This window comes from Triticum aestivum, chromosome 1B (assembly GCF_018294505.1).
Source record: "Triticum aestivum cultivar Chinese Spring chromosome 1B, IWGSC CS RefSeq v2.1, whole genome shotgun sequence".
Classification (NCBI taxonomy): domain Eukaryota; kingdom Viridiplantae; phylum Streptophyta; class Magnoliopsida; order Poales; family Poaceae; genus Triticum; species Triticum aestivum.
Genome location: NC_057795.1, coordinates 237,699,788 through 237,712,365, shown reverse-complemented (window position 1 = coordinate 237,712,365; position 12,578 = coordinate 237,699,788). Strand labels below are relative to the sequence as shown.

At 47.5% G+C, this 12,578-nt stretch overlaps 1 protein-coding gene across 1 annotated transcript in view; it reads left to right on the top strand.

The window, feature by feature from the left end:
* The window catches only part of LOC123117557 (putative ion channel POLLUX-like 2), a 42,577-nt gene that overhangs the window by 17,958 nt on the left and 12,041 nt on the right, over positions 1-12,578 (top strand). The window contains exons 11-12 of the mRNA XM_044538289.1: positions 2,915-2,999; positions 3,084-3,231. Coding sequence (XP_044394224.1) covers positions 2,915-2,999; positions 3,084-3,231 — 233 coding nt within the window. The remainder of the gene's footprint in view (positions 1-2,914; positions 3,000-3,083; positions 3,232-12,578) is intronic.

Below are 12,578 nucleotides of genomic sequence, written 5' to 3'. Positions count from 1 at the left end.
ACGGCGGGAAGACCTCGGGGCGGCGGCGGGAACCGTGGGCCGCGGCGCTACGGCCCGAAGGGGCGGTGCAGCGGCAGAGCGCGGGTCGGTGCAACCGCGGGAACGGCCTCGGGGGCGGCGGCTGGGACCACGTATCGCAACACTACGACCCGTAGGGGCGACGCAGCGGCGATGCACAAGTCGATGCAGCCGCGAGGAGAACCACAGGGCGGCGGCGCTGCGGCCCGACGGGGCGACGCAGCGGCAGCCCGTTGCTCGATCGGCGGAGGGGCGCGCTGAACTCGGGGACAATCTTCACGTGACCTGCGGAGGCGCGCGCAACCGACGGGCCAGGTTGGTCGCGCGGCGTAGATGGGACGGATCGCGGCGGCGAGCGGGTGATCAAGCCAATCGTGCGCGAAGTCAGGGACGCAGCTCGGTGGAGGCGTGGTGGCAACGGAGTCCGAGATGATGCCGGAGATGACGGACGGTGTGGGACGTCGTGCGGACGAGCGTGTCAGCACCGGCACCCGGGATGCCAAAGCAGCGCCGGCGCCCGGGCAGCGAGGCCCGAGCGACCAAGGGAGCAGCGGCGCCTGAGTTGAGGCATCCGACGAGCCTGACGCAGCCGTCCCGACCCAGCTGAGGACGAGGCCGGCGAGGTAGACCGCCGGGCCGCCGTGCAGACGCGGCGGAGGCGGTGACGTGGATCGATGGGCGGGCCGGAGCGCAAAGGGCGGCTATGATTGGCTGTCGCATGGCGTGAGGCCGCTGTGTCGGGGCGATGCAGGTGTCCCGGTCGGAGAAGGGCGGTGACGGCCGGCGCAAGGCGACGGGCAGGTCGGCGCGCGGACGACGACCTTGAGGGGCCGCCTATCGCGCGAGGCCGCCGGGTCGGTGAAGTAGCCGACCGGTCACGACGGTGTCGGAGTAGAGGCGTGGGGTGTCGACGGCGGCGGCGGGCGACGCAAACCGATCAAGCATAGATCGGAAAACCCAAAAAAAAAGAACGCTGATCAAAACGACCGGCGAGAGAGAGAAAACCCGGATCAAAGGATCGGGAAAAAGACTCTAGGGCAGCCGTTCAACACGACCGGCGGACGAACCCTAGGTACGGGCGGCACGGCCCCCGGCGGCGGTCATGGAGGCCGACCGCCCCCGGGGGCGGCGCGCGGGTGTGGAAGCGGCGGCGGCTAGGGTTTAGGATCGATTAGGCTGATAAGAAGGGAGAGAGGGATTTGGTGGAATTGTTTGATGTATTGCTTGAGCCTCGTGGGCATATATACAGGAGTACAAAGATCAACTTGGAGTACAAGACAAGGCAGGACCAAATCCTAGTCTATCCTATACTTCCTAATAATCCTTGTACTCAACAGGCTGGACTTCAAGGAGCCGAGCCTAATGACTGCGCTCCACGCCACACGCACCCTACTTCAGTTCCCTCTCATGCAAACGGAGGATGAATCTCCCATGTGCCTTTGGCTTTGGGAGGTTGTTCTAGATGTTAATATATTTTATAAAGAATCTCATGAGACTAATTTGGCGTTCTAGATGTTAATGTATTTTTATATAGACTTGGTTGACCACGGAAGCCATTTTCTTGGTGCGACAACTTATGGAGAGATACAGGGAGCAAAAGAAGGACCTGCATATGGTGTTCATTGACTTGGAGAAGGCCACGATAAGATACGGCGGAATGTCATGTGGTGGGCCTTGGAGAAACACAAAGTCCCAACAAGGTACATTCGCCTCATCAAGGACATGTATGATAATGTTGGGATTCGAACAAGTGATGGTGGCACTGATGACTTCTCTATTAAAGCAGGGCTGCACCAAGGGTCAGCTTTGAGCCCTTATCGTTTTGCTTTGGTGATGGATGAGATCACAAGGGATATACAAGGAGATATCCCATGGTGTATGCTCTTTGCCGATAAGCTGTGGAGACAGACTTTAGAATCAAAAGGTTTTAGGCTTAGTAGAACTAAAAATGAGTACATGAGGTGCGATTTTAGTACTACTATGCAGGAGGAGGAGGAAGTTAGTCGTGATGGGCAGGTGGTACCTCAGAAGGAGACCTTCCGATATTTGGTGTCAATGCTGCAGAAGGATGGTGATATCGATGAAGATGTAAGCCATTGAATCAAAGCTGGATGGATGAAGTGGCGCAAAGCTTCTGGCGTTCTGTGATAAGAGAGTGCCACAAAAGCTAAAAGGCAGATTCTATAGGACGGCGATTCAACCTGCGATGTTGTATGGAGCTGAATGTCGGCCAACTGAAATGGGTGTAGCAGAGATGCGCATGTTGAGATGGATATGTGGCCACACAAGAAAGGATCAGGTCCAGAATGATGATATACGCGATAGAGTTAGGGTGGCACCGATTGAGAGAAGCTTGTCCAACATCGCCTGAGATGGTTTGGGCATATATAGCGCAGGTCTCTAGAAGTGCCAATGCATAGCGGACAGTTAAGGCGTGCTGATAATGTCAAGAGAGGTCGGGGTAGACCAAACTTGACATGGGAGGAGTCTGTAAAGAGAGATATGAAGGACTGAAATATCACCAAAGATTTAGCCATGGACAGGGTGTATGGAAGTTAGCTATCCACGTGCTCGAACCATGACTAGGTCTTGATATCTTATGGGTTTCAACTCTCGCCTATCCCAACTTGTTTGGGACTGAAAGAATTTGTTGTTGTTGTATAGACTTGGTCAAACTGAAACAAGTTTGACTTAAGGCGAACCTAGAACTTTAATTATTTTGGAATGGATGGAGTAGCCCACAAATACTGAACATCTTATCTGCAATTAATAGCCAATATTGCATGATAAGACCACTGCCATAGGGCACATGTACCATACCAGAACTGCTGTTGTTGTTTGATGACTTGTTTTATTTATTTATTTATGTAAAGCTCATCTTGTTGAACATGATCAGATATGAAGTGGATACAGATGCATTTCTTTCTCTGTTGGCTCTCCAGTCTCTTCCACGAATTGCATTGGTTCCTACCATTGTTGAGGTATATACAAGATCCACCATGTATACTAGTTTTGATATATCAACATTTAAGCATTTATTTATTCATCATGTTTTATCAATGTAGGCTTCTAACTCGACCACTATCGAACTTCTGAAATCAATCACAGGCTTAAATGTGCAACCGGTGGAGATGGTTGCCTCTAAGTTGTTTGTGCAGTGCTCTAGGCAAAAGGGCCTTCTTAAAATCTACAGACACTTGCTTAATTCTCGCAGTACTGCTCTTATCTTCCTGATATGCATTTTCGGATACAATAAGTTTGGGAAGGGTGCAGATGGCTATTGCTATTATATTTAGGGTTTAGCAACCGAGAGGTCACAGAGAAATGAACAAATAAATGCATCTAACTGCGATAATTTTGTTGTAGTAGGACTATATTTCCGTGCCACGTCGCTATTCTCCATCACCATCGTTCACTGCCTCTGCTTGCTGATTTCCATGCAGGCCGCCTGTCACAGCTCTGGTTTTCTCCCGGGCGCATCCCTCCACCTCCACATCTCCCTGTCAGCCCCCCTCCCTTACCTGGTAGTCATGGGCCTCTGTTTCCATACTCCTTACCTGGTGTTTTTTTGACGATGTTAACTACACGTGTGGTCTTCGTCTCTGGGGCTTCCTCTTTGGCGAGGTCTCCTGTCCGCCACACCTTTATGTCCCTGTGGAGACTACGACACCTGGTGTTGACAAGGTTGATATTGATGCTGCCAAGGTTTCTGATGATGCCGCACTTTGCGTATGGTTAGGCGGGTTCCGATTACCAAGTGGCCTCGAGTCATACCAGGATCAACTGACCACCTATGCTCAATGGCTTGATGATGATCCATGTTATGCGACTGTCCTCATTGCTAGTGTCCTCTTGGTTTTTTCCTGAGGTAGTGGGATTCTATACGCCCTTCTTCTATGTGGAATTATCTTTATCAGTGTTATCAACCCTATGTTGACGCTCTATATCTATCTATGGTTCTTGGAAGTACGTGGAATTATCTTTTTCAGTGTTACTCGGTAGCACTGCTGTTAGGATCGACGTAAAATCCCTCCACACTATCATCCACTAAGAATCCACGAAGGAGCAACGAACACGATCACAAAGGTCTAGTTTTGCTCAGGGTGAATCTTACGATGTAGGCTATCTCCAAGCCCGTACAAACTTCTTGGTTTCTTCAAAACTTAAAGACTTCCAAGTGTTAGATAACATCTATACGTAGCTTTTGTGTATACCTTGTATATTGTATTTGTACACTTTGTGTATCCTTATATATATGAGACAACCACACCCATATTGGGTGTCGTGCAGTTTCCCAAACATTACGTTTTACATGGTATCAGTTTAGGGTTACTATCGTTCGCTTCCGCCTCCGCCACGATCGCATCATGGCCTCGATGCCCGCCGCCGCCGCCCTGATCCCGCCTGCTCCGGCTGCCGTTCCGGCCGCCGCGGATCAGGCCGCCCCAGCCTCTCCGTTTTTGGCCTCTCGGCCGCTGCTCCCCTCGTCGGCGCCCCCATGGCTGTTGCCGCCCTGCTGCCGGCTTCGTATCAGCAGTCCTTCGGCGGGCCCCATAGCGGCGTACCACATCTGCAGTCGGACGCTCCTCCGTATCTGCAGTCAGGCGGTTTCCAGCCGAACGCCGTACCGCGCATGGAGCCGGGCGGGGGCAGCACATGCATCTGGGCTGCGTCCCGCACATTTCGTGCATGCAGCCGGGCGGGCAGCACATGCATCTGGGCTGCGTCCCGCACACCCCGTGCATGCAGCTGGGCGGCTCCCAACGCGTGCCGGATCAGAGTGCCCAGCTGGCAGCCGACTACTATGGCGCCGCCCCGCCGTCCGGCTCCTACGGCGTCGCTCCGGCTAGCCCGTGGCCAGCTTCCTCTGCGCTGCAGCCGTTCTGCCTCGTTGGTCTACGCCTATCCGCCAACCTCGGTGACTGCGTCGTCTTAAGGCGCACCTGCTTCGTACGGAGCGCCCTACGGCGGGCCATCAACGGAACTGGTGCCTTCATCTGTGGTACCGAGTGGTCCTTCACCCCCGGGCTTTTATGCGCCGCCTTCGTCTTCGGATCATAGTGTATCTCATGCACCCTTATACTTTGCGCATCTCATCCCGGTGAAGCTGATGACGGATAACTATCTATCATGGCGTGCTCAGGTCTTGCCACTTCTCCGCAGTTGCTACTTGGAGGGATTTGTTGATGGCACTCTGCCGTGCCCGCCGCCATATCATTCGGGACATCATGCATGGATGGCTCAGGATCAGGCCATCCTCTCTGCCATCCAGTCCTCTCTTACGGAGGGGGTCTCTTCACTGGTCATCTTCGCCGCTACGTCTCGGGACGCGTGGACGGCTCTTCATACCAGTTTTGCTTCGCAGTCTCAGGCGCGGGCTCACGCCATCCGCATTGCGCTTGGGGAAGTGAAGCTTCATGATCTCACCGTCACCGACTACTTCAACAAAGTGACGGGTATGGCTGACACACTTGCCTCCATTGGCAAGGCGCTTGGTCCGGAGGAGTTCACCTCCTATGTGCTCAACGGACTGAGTGACGACTATGATAATTTGGTGGAGAATATCAATGGTCGTGACACTCCCATTCAGCCGCGTGAGTTGTACGCACGTCTTCTTGCTACGGAGTAGCGCATCCAGGCTCGCCGCTTTACGTCGAGTTTCCCTTCCGCCAACGCTGCAACACGTGGGAAGGGCAAGCCCTACAAGCCACCAACTGGTGGCAAACCTTCGCCGACCGCGCTTAACTCGCGGAACACCACTACCTCGACAGGAGGTCGAGTCTGTGCCTGCTGTCCTTCATGTGGTGCTCAGGTCCCCTGCCAGCTATGTGGACTTGATGGTCACCTTGCCTCCCGATGTCATCGTCGCTTCAAGTAAGATTTCTTGGGGATCGGGAACAATGGCAAGGATAATGAGAAGCAGGCTGCCCTGGAGAGTCATGAGCAGGGGCATACTCCTTCCTATCCAGTTGATGCATCTTGGTACCTGGATACGGGAGGTACCAATCACCTGACGAGTGAGATGGGCAAGCTCTCTACACAGGAGCCGTACCATGGACATGATCAGGTTCGCTCCGCTAATGGGGAAGGTATGCACATCTCGCATATTGGTCAGGCATCACTTCTTACACGTCGATCCACACAATTACGTCTTCTTAATGTCCTCTGTGTTCCCACTGTTTCACGTAGTTTGCTTTCAGTTCCTAAACTTACTCGTGATAATAATGTTCTTGCTGAATTTCATCCTTTTCATTTTTTTGTTAAGGACCGGGACACGAGGGACGTACTTTGATAGAGGCAAAGGTGTCCCGTCTTTCGATGAGATGATGGATATCGCTTTGGTGGCAGTCGACTTTGACGATCCGACTACGAACGTGCGAGGACGTCGCGCCTTAGCAATCGCTAAACCAACTCCGAGAGGTTATTGACCACGCCGGAGCACGATCAACCTGACCACGAGGGTCTGTTTCCTGCGAGCAAACGAAGAACAAGCAAGAAACTGAGATTGCAATCTGGATATTGCGAATATAAGATGAAAGCTTTATTGATCAAGGTGGGGTTCTGTGACGCCTTTGTCTGGTCGTTGAACACAAACGAAGTACGCGAAGTTGCAGCTATGGCGAACTTTTAATCTAAACAAAACCCAAAGTCTAAACGGTGCCCTAAGGGCTGTATATATGGAGGAAGAGAGGGGGAATTTCGTGGCCCTTGGTGGAGGGGTCTGAAATCAACCCTATCTCTTGTTTCCCCACACATACGGACTCCAAAAATAGCCTATACTTATGTATTTCGAAATTACATGGGCCTGGCCCAATAAAAAGGTGACGCAGCACCTATAATAGCCTCGGGACGAAATTTATGAAGTGGCATCTTGTATATTTTGTCCAAGGCTTCATGCACCCATTATGGTGGCTTCAAAGTCCTGAAATCATCACTTGTAACTCCGTTCTTGTTCCCCTTGCGCATGGCATCATCTCCATGCTTGTTCTTGCTCCAATGTTCATCCTTCTCCAAGCTAGGCCCTTCATTTGTAAGCAAAACAAATGTATCCAATTTAGGCAGCATCATATTCTCATGAACATTAGAATCATTACCAAGAAACGAAAGTACCTGATAATTTAATTGGCGTGCGCGAGCTCTAGTAATTGGTCCCGTATATGTAGCAGTAGGGGCTGTGGGTGTAACAATGGTATTGATGTCCTCATCATCCTCCCCTTCTTGAAATGAAGTCGTCCTCGACGGAAACTCATCTTCCTCACCCAAATAAGGCTTCAAATCTGCAATGTTAAAAGTGGGACTAACCCCAAAATCTGCAGGCAGCTCAAGTTTATATGCATTATCATTTATTTTCTCTAACACCTTAAAGGGACCATCAGCACGTGGCATTAGCTTTGATTTGCGCAAATCAGGAAATCTATCCTTACGCAAATGTAACCAAACAAGATCTCCAGGTGCAAACACAACATGTTTTCTACCCTTATCTCCAGCAAGTTTATATTTAGCATTCATACGCTCAATGTTTTTCTTAGTTAACTCATGCATTTTTAAAATCAATTCAGCACGTTGTTTAGCATCAAAATTAACCTTCTCCGAAGATGGAAGAGGCAACAAATCAATAGGTGCACGAGGTAGGAAACCATACACAACTTCAAAAGGGCACATCTTAGTAGTAGAATGCAATGAACGATTATAAGCAAATTCAATATGAGGCAAGCATTCCTCCCACATTTTCTTATTATTCTTCAAAACAGGCCTAAGCATAGTAGACAACGTTCTATTGACTACTTCAGTTTGTCCATCAGTTTGGGGGTGACAAGTAGTACTAAAAAGCAGTTTAGTCCCCAACTTAGCCCATAAACATCTCCAAAAGTGGCTAAGAAATTTAGTATCACGATCTGAAACAATAGTATTTGGCACACCATGCAAGCGAATAATTTCACGAAAGAACAAATCAGCAACATTAACAGCATCATCGCTTTTATGACATGGTATAAAGTGTGCCATTTTCGAGAATCTATCCACGACAACAAATATGCTATCCCTCCCCTTCTTTGTTCGAGGTAAACCTAAAACAAAGTCCATAGATATATCCTCCCAAGGAACACTAGGTACAGGCAAAGGCATATATAAACCATGAGGATTGAGTCGTGACTTAGCTTTTTGACATGTAGTGCATCGAGCAATAAAACGCTCAACATCCCGTCTCATCTTTGGCCAAAAGAAATGTGTAGCAAGTACGTCCTTCGTCTTCTTCATGCCAAAGTGTCCCATTAATCCTCCTCCATGCGCCTCCTGCAACAACAAAAGACGAACGGAGCTAGCTGGAATGCATAGCTTGTTAGCACGAAACACAAATCCATCGTTAACAACAAACTTGTTCCACATTCTTCCTTCTTTACAATTCTGCATTACATCTTTAAAATCAGCATCATGCACATATTGATCTTTGATGGTCTCCAAACCAAATATTTTGAAGTCAAGTTGTGAAAGCATAGTATAGCGACGAGACAATGCATCAGCAATAACATTTTCTTTTCCCTTCTTGTGTTTAATGACATAAGGGAAAGTCTCAATGAATTCAACCCATTTAGCATGTCTACGATTCAGTTTAGCTTGACTTTTAATATGTTTTAAAGATTCATGATCAGAATGTATAACAAATTCTTTGGGCCATAAATAATGTTGCCATGTTTCTAAAGTCCGAACAAGAGCATATAATTCTTTATCATAAGTAGAATAATTCAGACTAGGCCCACTCAATTTTTCAGAAAAGTATGCAACAGGTTTGCCATCTTGTAATAACACAACTCCTAATCCAATTCCACTAGCATCACATTCAAGCTCAAAAGTCTTATTAAAATCAGGAAGTTGGAGTAAAGGAGCATGTGTCAACTTATCTTTCAATACCGTGAAGGCTTCTTCCTGTGCGGTACCCCAAAGAAAGGCACATCTTTCTTTGTAAGCTCATTGAGAGGTGCAGCAATGGTGCTGAAATCTCTCACAAAACGCCTATAGAATCCAGCGAGGCCAAGAAAACTCCTCACTTGTGTGACCGTTTTGGGCTGCGGCCAACTCTCAATAGCTTCAATCTTGGCTTTATCAACTTCAATTCCCTGTGGAGTAACAACATAGCCAAGAAAAGATACTCGGTCGGTGCAAAAGGTGCACTTCCCAAGGTTACCAAACAAACGTGCATCACGTAGAGCAATAAAAACAGCACGTAAATGTTCCAAATGTTCTTCCAAAGATCTGCTATAAATCAATATGTCATCAAAGTAAACTACCACAAATCGTCCAATGAAAGCACGTAAAACTTCGTTCATTAATCTCATGAAAGTACTAGGTGCATTAGTTAACCCAAAAGGCATGACTAACCACTCATATAATCCAAACTTAGTTTTAAATGTTGTTTTCCATTCATCTCCCAATTTCATACGAATTTGATGGTAGCCACTACGCAAATCAACTTTGGAGAATATTGTAGAGCCACTCAATTCATCAAGCATATCATCTAGCCTAGGAATAGGATGACGATAACGAATAGTAATATTATTAATGCCTCTACAATCAACACACATACGTGATGTACCATCCTTTTTCGGCACTAGAATAATAGGAACAGCACAAGGACTAAGGGATTCGCGTATATAACCTTTGTCGAGAAGCTCTTGTACTTGACGCATAATCTCCTTCGTCTCCTCTGGATTGGTATGGTATGGTGCACGGTTTGGCAGTGAAGCACCGGGAATTAAGTCAATTTGATGCTCAATCCCTCGAATAGGCGGTAATCCCGGTGACACGTCTTGTGGAAAAACGTCAGCGAACTCCTGCAAAATGTTAGTGACAGCAGGAGGCAAAGAGGAAGGCACGTCCTCGAATGAAAATAATGCCTCTTTGCACACAAAAGCATAGCAAACAGATTTGCTGAAATCTAGCTCATCAATATCAGATTTGGTGGCAAATAAACATGCACTTTTCAATTTAATTTCAGAAGCAACACTAGATGGTTTATTATTAGGCTTCATTTGTTGCTCAAATTCTTTTGCCACAATCTGATTTTCACTCTTATTCTTCTCCTGTTTTGCTTTATTAGCTCTATTAATATCATCTTTCAAAATGGAATCAGGAGTCATAGGAAGCAAAGTAATATTTTTATCCTTATGAACAAGAGTATAGTGATTGTTTCTACCATGGTGTACAGAATTTTTATCAAATTGCCATGGTCTACCAAGTAATAAGGAACATGCTTGCATAGGTACCACATCACAATCAACATAATCAGCATATGTAGAGATACTAAAATGCACACGAACAGTACGTGTTACCTTAACCTTGCCGCTGTTGTTGAACCATTGGATGTAGTAAGGATGTGGATGTGGTCTTGTGGTGAGAGAAAGCTTCTCCACCATCTCCATGCTAGCCAAGTTGTTGCAGCTCCCTCCGTCTATGATGACGCGCACAGAACGTTCCTTCACAACTCCCTTGGTATGGAACAAATTGTGCCTCTGATTTTGCTCAGCTTGTGTGACCTGCACACTCAAAACACGTTGAGCAACTAAACATTCATACCTGTCAGCGTCTTCAGGAGCCATGTATTGCGTCTCATGATCAGAATCATCTCCACCATGTTCTTCACGTGTAATAAGAGCCAAAGTCTCCTCATCATAGTCACTAGCGGACTCATATCCACCATCCGCGGTAGCAATCATCACACGCGGAGATTTGCATTCTCTCGCATAATGACCTCCTCCCTTACAACGACGACAAATAATATCACTTGTGTGCCCTGTTGATGCCATGGAAGAAGAAGAACTCTGTGCAGGCCCAGCAGGTGCGCTCTTGGCAGATAATGGTGGTTGTGCCTGTTTTCTTGTATCACGACTGGAGGAGGCACGTGACTGAGGTGCTGGTGCAGTTGAAGTAGAAGATGCACGTGGTGTCCATGATGAAGGTCGGCCTGCAGAAAAGTTAGTTCGCCCCAATGCTTGTCGATCCTGCACTTCACGTTCAGCTTTACAAGCAAGATGGAATAAACGAGTGATATTAGTATACTCCTTATAGTCTAGAATGGTCTGAATCTCTCTATTTAATCCACCCAGAAAACGTGCAAGCATAGCTTCGTTCTCCTCAACAATACCACATCTAATCATGCCAGTTTGTAATTCCTGATAATATTCTTCTACAGAATTTTTCCCTTGTCTTAAACGCTGCAATTTTTGAAGCAATTCACGTTGATAATATGGTGGAACCCAACGCGTACGCATAGCAGTTTTCAAAGCAGCCCAAGTAGTTGGAATAGGATATAATCTACAATGTTCAGACCACCATACACATGCAAAACTAGTGAAAGCACAAACAACAGCAGCAACTCGTCTCTCCTCAGGATATTGTAAACATGTAAATCGCTGTTCAGTTTCTAACTCCCAAGTAAGATATATATCAGGAACATACCTACCCTCAAATGGTGGAATATTCAATTTCAGTTTAGGAATATGGACATCATCTCGTACCTGAGGTGGTGGTGCAGGCCTACCATTACGAATATATACCTGAGGTCGACCTGCTGGTGGTGGTGCTGGTGGCTGCACGTAGTTTGGATTTTGATCAACCTCATCCTCATAATCTCCCACATAATCATCCTCCTCCGCATCAGCAGCAGGAGCCACAGAAGTATCAACAGCAGCACCAACAGTTTGGCCAAACGCAAGAGGAACACGGCTCGCTCGGCGGAGGTCTATTTCGCGACGTGGAGGTAGTCGTTGTTGTTGTTGGAGAGGTGCGTTAGGTGCAGCGGGTGGTGGTGGTGGAAGACGCGCGAGCAATTCATTAAACTTGTTATCGAGCTTTGTTTCGAATGTCTTCTCAAGGCCAGTGAGCTTCTCCATGGCCTCTTCAAAATTGTTCAGCACATCTTGCACCTGTTCAGTCATCATTTGCTGAAACTTATCATGAAGCTCCTTGTTCGATAAATTCTCCCAGTCAATCTCGTCGGCTTGTGATCCTGGCATGGTTAGCAGCAATAGAAATACACAAGAATATGATCCTACAGACTACGAACAAGTGGTGGTGGTGGGTGTCACAAATCCGTCAAGCAAAACTCAAATTCTTACCAGTTCTTACCCAGCAACAGGCGGTGATCGGCAACCGTTGTTGTCAAAACTCTCAAAGCTTGGATAGAGCGATTACCAGGGAGAGTCAAACGCACGACGTAGATGTATGTGGAGCTGGGAAGGCTTATAATATGGTAGCAAAAAGGGTCAGCAATAATCAATTCAGAGATGCAAAGTTGAATAAACGCTCAACGACGGTACTGTGCTGGTCCTAGGCTAGACTGTGCTAGAGACGCGAGCCTAGAACACCAACAAAATCACGACGCGGCACATAAACAAGGGAGGAGCACACTCTGAATTTTTTTTCTCTTTTTTTTTGCACTTTTTTTTCTCTTTTTTTTTGCTCCGCAACAAATTTTTTTCAAAAAAGTCTACAAATGGTCTAAAAACTGCCTAGCCAGAATTTTCCAGACTTAGTTTTTTTTTTTTGAAATTGGAACTATTTTTCTT